Consider the following 9026-nt stretch of genomic DNA (forward strand, 5'->3'; position numbering starts at 1 on the left):
AAAATTTTTTATATACATAGATACCTATATTAGGTGTTATTAATTTTTAAAAAATTTTAAAATGATCCGTGTTCACGGCGCTGTTTATTCCTGAGGAAAGCTGAATGATTTTGTTGGATAAAGAGACACAGAGATCGCGGTGATGCCGGAACTACATGATGCAGCGCAGTGATATTGCCGCAGTGCGGAGCTGTGACGCGGCTGCTACGGGGTCTCCGCCGTTCCAGCCTGATGGATTTGATCCCACTGTAAATCAACCTATACATAGCTATACAACTTATATATATTTTTATTTATATCTTTATTTTACAGTTTATTACCACACTTCTTGCTACCAAAGATGTGGAACATTTTACTGATCAGTATGAGCACCAGTAATAGTTTTAAAAGCAACACATTTTTATTTATTTTTATTTTTTTTAACATTTAATATTAAAAATTGTTCACTTATATGACTTTTCCTCTAACTTTAAATTCTGCAATAATAATTTTAGTTATAGAATTTATATCTTAAATATTTATTTTATTCCTATTTCATTCATTCACTCACTCATTTATTTATTTATTTTTATTTGTTTGTTTGTTTAATATCATAACAATTTTTAAAATTAATAATTACTGAATTGTTATTAAAGTTATTAAGAAAGGAATAACACATAACAGGCCATATTAAAAATTGTTCACTTATATGACTTTTCCCTCTAACTTTAAATTCTGCAATACTAATTTTAGTTATAGAATTTATTTCTTAAATATTTATTTTATTCCTATTTCATTCACTCACTCATTTATCTATCTATCTATCTATCTATCTGTTTGTTTGTTTAATATCATAACAATTTTATTATTAATAATAATTATTGAATTGTTATTAAAGTTATTAAGAAAGAAATAACACATGACAGTCCATGCCGTTATACACAAATAATGCATGGTGTAGGAGTGGGGGTGGTGTGATGAGGCACAACGCACAAGCTGAATGCCGCTACCCCCTCGAAGTGTATTACTTTGGTATAACCGCATGGTCTGGAGTGTGTTATTCTGCTTATTCCACAGTGATTTGCCAGTGATTACGGTGTTTAATGATTACAGTGTTTAATGATTAGAGTGTTTAATAAATAAATGACACATCACGCATTTTTAATGGTTTATATTTAGATTTAATGTTGTGGAACATTCAAGAAACATGTTAGTTTCTGTTCTCACTTACGTTATAGCTGCGATAAACAGTAGTTCCCTCACCAGCCCCCCTCCCTTTTTCTCTTAAAAAAACACAGCCTGTTATTTTACTGAAGCTGGAAAACTTTGACTGTTACAAAATGCTTACAGCCGAGGCTCCTATAAATATCTCCTAAAAAAAGTCACCACATCAACGATTACAGGTTTTACTTTGTTAAACAACAAAGTTTTTTTTTAAATCTGTTTATTATTAGTCTTAAATTATATAGAGTATCTGCTATATGAGTCCCTGTGTATGAGCTGTTACTATAGAAACAATAATGTATTAAAATGAGCGTGTTAATATTAATCTATCATTCATGTTACACGTGAAACGTCTGTCCGAGCCGTGCTGTTGTACGAAAACAATACGCGCCTTCTGACCAATCAGATTCGAGCATTCATCCACACTGTGGTAGGATTAGTATTAAATATATCAACATCAAAAGTTATCAAATAAATTATACAGTTGTTATATACAGTTATTTTTATTATGTTTTAAATAATATGATTTTTATGACTTTATTGTCATATGCACAAGGTTCCTTGTGCAATGAGATTCTTAGTTTGCATGCTCTCCACAGGAGAAAATAATAATTAAAATTAGAAAAAAAATGTAATTAATTAATAAATAATAATAATAATAATAAGAAGAAGAATACAATGGTCTGAACAGGATGTCAGTACAGAAGAAGAAATAAAATGTAAAAACTACTGGTATAAATATCAGTATTTGTAAAATATTATAATATTAAATTTAATATATATTTTTTTTAAATAAAATATAATCAATCTTTTTCATGTTCTTTTACTGTTTTATTGTCCTGGTAGTTTTATTTATTTTTTTATCTGCTTTACTGTTGAAACATTTTCATTTGAATTTTATGTAAAAAAAAAAAATTACAGTAATGTGAATATTAGCATTAAAGATATTATTATTATTATTATTATTATTATTATTATTATTATCTAAACACTGATATTGAAATAATATATATAAACACAATTTTGAAATAATATTAAATGCACACATTTTACATAGTATTTCTTTTCTTACAATTTTGTTCATGCATTTTTTATTTAAAATTGTACTAGACAGATAAATAAACCTCAAGTGTTTATATAAAATATTCTATAAATCATTATGTACAGTTTAGATTTTCTATGCAACTTAGTGCAGATGGCCAATGAGCTTATTCCAGGAATAGGATCTAATGCACAATAAAGTCCCAGCACAGTGCTGAATTGTTGTACAGGATGATCGCTGGGTGATTGATGAAGTTATTTGCTACATTGGAAGGTTATTAGTTCAAATCCCAGACGCCTACAGCCAAGCTGCCTTCTTATTAAAGCAAGACCCTTAACCTGTAAACGGCACCGTTGTATCCTGTCTTTATTGTAAGTCACTTTGGATAAAAGTGTCTAATAAGCAAAAAGCATCTAAATAAGCAATGCATGTAAATGCAAGTTATTATTATTTATTTATTTTAATTATTAATATAAGAGTCTAATGATGCCTTTTAAACCTTCTCTATGCTATATAAGATTTCCATGATATATTTGTATTATATTTTATGTGATATTTGTAATAAAATAATTTAAAGGTGCATAAAGCAAGATTTGTCAAAATTGGGCAAGTGTTTATTCTGAGTTTAAGTTTTTTTTTTTGAGGCGCAGAGTGACTTTTTTTGCTCACAGGAGAATTATCTGGCTGCGCTGGGAGCTTGCCGATTTCAGTCTGAGATTGGGAGTGCCTATAAAATAATAAAAAAAGCACTATGGACTGTAACTCATGCTGTGTTCGTGTCGCCTTATAAGTGATCATGTTTTAATAATGTTATTTCCCACCTTGGCACATTCAATGTGCGAAGTGCAAAAAAAAACATGGATGCCTCCATGAAAGCTTTTCTTTTGTTTGTCGGAGCTCATAAAGCTCGTAAAGCTCGTAAAAAAGCTACTTTAATTGGATTTTTACAGATACTGGCCTGAGTTGCTATTGGTACCATTCTACTCTAATGAACTTCAAACATTCACACAACATTTTAGACTGAAATTGCAGCAGCAGACAAGCGCGAGTAGCCTAGCAACAAGCTAGCCAGCTAACATTAGTTGATGATAACTTCCTCAAAACAACGATTAGTTCGGTTAATGTTATAGATTTAATCAAGTGTCTGTATGTTAACTGATCTAAAGCCGATACTGCAATAAACCCATTTAAAAGTAGAAAAGTTGGACTTCACACTGTCCACAGTGTGAGCGGACATGTTGATTTGACGTCAGCTTTTCAAACAGGTTTCAAATCAACCACAGAATACACTTCTGCTGAGTCTATTGGCTTAAACCATGATTTTTTTATAAAGTTCTACATACTTTTCAGGTTATTTGTACTAGTATAATAATAATAATAATAATAATAACTATTGTACCTTTAAGCCTTTAATTGTTTTAATGTTTTTTTTATAATTTATAGTATATATAATATATATTTTAAGTTTTTTTTTGTGATATGTATTACATGTATGATATATATTATTATATTACACACACACACACACACAAATATATATATATATATATATATATATATATATATATATATATATATATATATATTTTTTTTGAACAACAATATTTATGGCCTTAAAGTTAATTTCTACTCCTGTGTGCGTGTGTGTGTGTGTGTGAGAGAGAGAGAGAGAGAGAGATTATATGTATATATACAGTATGTATGTGCATGTTTATGTGTGCTGAAGGGGGCGGGCGGAGTCGTACTGCGCATGACCGGAAGTAGATGACGGGCGAGAGGGGAAAAGCGGAAGAGGGAGTCTGGAAATCACAAACATGGTAAATGAAAAAAATAATTACTAACAAATTCAAGGTTATTTGTTTTGCTTTGACGGGGCACACGCCTGGTCGGTGTTGAAACTCTGCTAGGAATCTGATTTCCGTGGTGTGATGGTTTGAGAGTTTAGACAGAGACAGAAAGAGAGAGAGAGAGAGAGCTGCTGGAGTGAGTGGAGAAGGCGCTAGCTAAGCGGCTATAGGCTGAATCCTAAACGCACATCTAGTGCACTAGGGTAGGGCGCGCGTGCTATTATAGACACTGCCTATGTAGTGCGGATGTGTAGGGAGCAGCCGGTTATTTGGTATACGGACATACTTAGCGCGGTAGCTTCAATTAAAAACGCAATTTAGACTTGTTTTAACATTTTTTTTACTATCCTGTTATAGCAAAACAGCTACACTGATGTCGTCAAATGACAATGTTCTTGTCAAAAAATTATTACTACTTGTATTTTTATTGTTTATGTTATAAAACGCTAAGCTTGGACATGACATGCAGTTGAATTGAACAGGCCTGCATTATTATGAGATAAATATCAACATAATTAAAAGAAAACTTCACCCTAAAACACATTAAACATGTTTAGATTGAAGTATTTCTAATGTGTGTAGTGATTATAGTGCTCATTTTTTTGTTAGTGTTGTATTGTCATTATTCAAGTGAGAAGTTAGAAGTTGTGTGCCACACTGACGTCACACGGGGGACATTATAGAGCAGTTACAATGGAGAGAGAAAAAAATAATAAAGGATAACACTCAGGTTTCGCTTTTAAAAACAAGACAACAACCGCTGTATAATCCAGCGTAGAAGTAGTTCTTGATATTGGCGCAAACGCTGGACTCAAAGTCCCAGAATGCAGTGCAGCTACAACATGTAACGTGGTTGAGTTACGGCAGAGATAGACAGACTAAAGGACTAAAGTGCCGCCGCATCGCTCTCTTTAGGTAGAGATGAAGTATAGTAGTTGAACTGAATTGTGGGTAATGAAGAAGATGGTGAAGGTGAAAGTGAAAATAGACCACCATGTCGATGAAAGTTGCTTAAAACTAAAACTCAAAATTTCTTTACGAAATAAATTGAAATCCGTAAAACGCCATCGGAGCTCACGTTAATTATAAAGATTAATATTCAGGCTTTTTAGGGCGAAATTATTGACATGGATTCAGACTGAAATCACAGATCTGAGAGTTTAAACAAAATTTTCCATTGATCTTGTTTCAATAATGATCTTTGTGCTTTTCCAACAGAACAAGCTGAAATCCTCGCAGAAGGATAAAGTTCGCCAGTTCATGATTTTCACGCAGTCGAACGAGAAAACAGCGCTGAATTGTTTGGCTCAGAATGACTGGAAACTAGAGGTGGCCACAGACAACTTCTTCCAGAATCCTGAGCTTTACATACAGAATCTGAAAGGACTGTTCGACAGGAAAAAGCTAGAGCAGCTCTACAATCGGTACAGAGGTAAACAATTACAAATAATGAATGAGCGTGTCAATCATCAGTAGCCATGGCAACACTGTGTTTAAGGATTTGGCCAAGGTCGTGAGTTTTAACTCTTAACACGAGCCCACAGGGAAAGTCGAATCTCCATCGTGTTTCCCAGTCCGGTGTTTTCACGGCACACAAACTGACGAGGCGTAAAGGTGGTAGATGATGTTATGTAATAATTTATGGTGAGCTAAGTAGCTGGTAAAGTGCATTAATACAAGCTAACACGTATTGTAGCACAAGTCATTAGCTAACGTTTCGACCTGCGGTGTTATGTCCTCGCATCGCACGTTTAGCTAAATATTAATCGAGTCCTGCTAGCGCTTTTATTGATTACTGATCAGTTAAACCCTGATAATGCGGTCACTTCATATCAGACTACAGAAGCTACACGTTTCTTTTACATTTGTGTTTATCAAACTCATAATAAACAGCTGGAATTTACCGAAAGCTCAGACTTAACGGTATGTAAACTAACATCATAAAATGGCCGCCGCCTCCCTTTTCATTGTAATAATATTTTGTATAATTTAACTTTAAATTTCAAACCAAACCAGCAAAGGATGATAAAATATGAACTGCCTAACTTAACGTATGTTTGTTGCCGTAGAAACAACTCCCTTTCCGAGTCCCTTACGGTCATGTCCGAGATTTCACCTCACCACCATTGTTTTTTTTTTGTTTTGTTTTTTCTTTATAATTGTAACAGATCCTCACGATGACAATAAGATCGGTATAGACGGCATTCAGCAGTTCTGTGACGATCTCGGTCTCGACCCAGCCAGTATAAGCGTCCTCCTAATAGCGTGGAAGTTTCGCGCCGCGACACAGTGCGAGTTCTCCAAGCAAGAATTCATGGACGGGATGACTGAACAAGGGTAAGTTATTATTATTAAGTCGTTATAAAGTACACTCAGTGATGCGTTAGCATCTGGGTTCAGGGTAAACTCTGTGGCAAATGAGTATTTTTCATGGTAAAACACTAAACTGCATGTGCAGTGGGATCTACTGTGCATGCAGTTAGCGGGTGTGTTGTGGGTGATTTACAAAAAATAACGGCATGAATTGTGTCATATGGAAATTCAGGGTGGAAAACAATATGTAAATAAGGTTCCTGGGGGTGATAAATGTTCTCAGTAGGAAGCTCTTGGATCTTAAAAAGACTCCCAGATGAGAAGGTAAATGCTATAATTTGTCCTCAATGGACTTAACTGGGCTTCTGCAAATTTAATACATGCTTTCTGGTTGTATTAATTTGCTCACATAGTCACCACTACTATGAATTGATTTGGATGAACACCACCCTGTATTTCGCACCTTTATGTAGAAATGCCGCCAGCTGCATAAACATTAAGGCAAATACATAAAGCGAAAAACAAACAGACTCATGCCAATTTCGCTCTTTGTGTCTGTTTGTCTGTTAGAATATCAGCTTGGATGTTTATTTTCAGCAGTTATGAAATTTCACACAGAAAGTCTGCATATAAATATTCTCCCTGTTTTTTTTTTTTTTTTAAATAGATGTGACAGCATAGAGAAGCTTAAAGCACAGTTGCCAAAAATGGAGCAGGAGTTAAAAGACCAAGGCAAATTTAAAGACTTCTATCAGTTTACTTTCAACTTTGCAAAGAATCCCGGACAGAAAGGCTTGGGTACGTCTCACTTCATCTCTTCTCTCCTGAGGACTTGCTATGCTGGTTTTTTTTTTTTTTTTTTTTTTTTTTTGGATAAATAATTCTGTCTGTTTTTTTAAATCTAGATTTAGAAATGGCAATTGCCTACTGGAATTTAGTATTGGCAGGGCGTTTCAAATTCCTCGACCTGTGGAACAAATTTTTAGTGGTAAGTTTCTAATAATAAACACACAATCTGTTCACACCAATTTGTTATATTAGATTTTTCCTTGTGTAAATGTTGAAACCACACCTCCTTTATAGAGACTGACAGGTTTATAGGCCATGCCCCTTCAATGTGACATATTTATAGGCCACGCCTCCTTCAGTGTGACTGACAGATTTATAGGCCACGCCTCCTTCAATGTGACAGATGTATAAGCCACAACTCCTTTAATGTGACTCACAGATTTATAGGCCACGCCTCCTTCAGTGTGACTGACCAGTTTATAGGCCACGCCTCCTTTAATGTGACTCACAAATTTATAGGCCATGCCTCCTTTAATGTGACTGACCAGTTTATAGGCCACGCCTCTTTTAATGTGACTCACAGATTTATAAGCCACGCCTCCTTTAATGTGACTCACATATTTATAGGCCACGCCTCCTTCAGTGTGACTGACAGGCACAGAGGCCACGCCTCCTTCTCTAATTGCTATCACTCCACCTTTACACCTCTGAACATTTCTGTTTGAAATTTCTTTCCTCCTGCAGGAGCACCATAAGAGATCCATTCCCAAAGACACCTGGAACCTCTTGTTAGACTTCAGCACCATGATAACCGACGACATGTCCAACTACGACGAGGAAGGTCCGTAGCCTCACACTTTTACCTTATCGATTATGATTGGTCATTTCCGAGAACGTTAGAAATTCACTTATCAACAGCGAGATATTTGACGTGAGATTTTCTCAATTCTGTGCAAATAAGGTTTGACACAATAAAGAGACAAATCTAAACGATTGGCTGGATTCCTCGGACCAATCACAGATCAGGGATCTGAGTGGTGATGGACACCTCTAGTCTCAATCAGACGCGTCCTATTCATATCTGTATTTGTATCTGTTACATTACCTGTTTGTTCCGGATAACGTATTAATTTTCGCTTATATCCTTATTCGGTAATAACATCATCACAAACACTGAGAGACTTTAAGCCACAGCAGGTGCAGATGCTCACAGATAAACATATTTCGTCACTGCTTTTATAACTCTTGCGTCTTGTGTTCCAGGAGCGTGGCCAGTCCTTATCGACGATTTCGTCGAGTTCGCTCGGCCGTACATCGGGACAAAAAGCACGGCAGTCTAGGGGACTTCACCGTCCCGACCTCATGCACACCTCCACCTTGTGGAGGACTGAACTGAGATCTACATTGCCTTTTCCGACCCTCAGGATCAAGACGCTCATGTACAGCAAAGACATTTCAGAGACGCGTCTCCTCTTCGTCATCTAGCGGTGGTTTGGGCTTTTTTTTTTTTTTTTTTCTTTTCTCCTCCCCAATTTTTCAATTTGGATATGTGTGCCACGTCTGTGTCAACTGAATCTGGATCAAGCTCTAGGACTTCATCATGTTTTTTTTTTTTTTTTTTTTCTTCTTCTTCTTCTTCCCCCTCTCCCCACCTTCACCCGGGCAGGAGCAAAATCACAACAGAGACGCCATCTTCATCCCTAGCCAGGGCGTGGGTTGGGGAACCTCAACCTTAAATCTGAATTTTAGCACTCCACATTCGTTCCTGCGTTGAATCTTTTTTTTTTTTTTTCCTCATTGGTGTTTTTTTTTATATATATATATATATATAT

The 9026-nt window shown here is 35.4% G+C and overlaps 1 protein-coding gene across 2 annotated transcripts; it reads left to right on the forward strand.

The window, feature by feature from the left end:
- The first annotated feature begins 3970 nt into the window (after nt 1-3970).
- dcun1d1 (DCN1, defective in cullin neddylation 1, domain containing 1 (S. cerevisiae)) lies at nt 3971-9000 on the forward strand. Of its 2 annotated transcripts, none has more exons than XM_034303967.2 (7): nt 3971-4062; nt 5311-5524; nt 6261-6429; nt 7073-7203; nt 7311-7393; nt 7939-8035; nt 8458-8999. In XM_034303967.2, exons 1-7 carry the CDS (start codon nt 4060-4062, stop codon nt 8532-8534), a joined length of 774 nt encoding a protein of 257 aa, XP_034159858.1. In that variant the 5' UTR covers nt 3971-4059; the 3' UTR covers nt 8535-8999. The 2 variants fall into 2 exon arrangements, with proteins under 2 accessions (XP_034159858.1, XP_034159859.1); XM_034303968.2 differs by lacking the exon at nt 3971-4062 and adding an exon at nt 4108-4228 and having other exon boundaries at nt 8458-9000.
- Nucleotides 9001-9026: the final 26 nt, after the last annotated feature.

Source organism: Pangasianodon hypophthalmus, chromosome 4 (assembly GCF_027358585.1).
Source record: "Pangasianodon hypophthalmus isolate fPanHyp1 chromosome 4, fPanHyp1.pri, whole genome shotgun sequence".
NCBI lineage: Eukaryota > Metazoa > Chordata > Actinopteri > Siluriformes > Pangasiidae > Pangasianodon > Pangasianodon hypophthalmus.

Bases quoted from the DNA above. Each gene is read 5' to 3' on its own strand.
- dcun1d1 (XM_034303967.2), top strand. The intron at 7,394-7,938 runs GTAAGTTTCTAA...TTCCTCCTGCAG, and splicing joins TGTGGAACAAATTTTTAGTG to GAGCACCATAAGAGATCCAT. The intron at 8,036-8,457 runs GTCCGTAGCCTC...CTTGTGTTCCAG, and splicing joins GTCCAACTACGACGAGGAAG to GAGCGTGGCCAGTCCTTATC.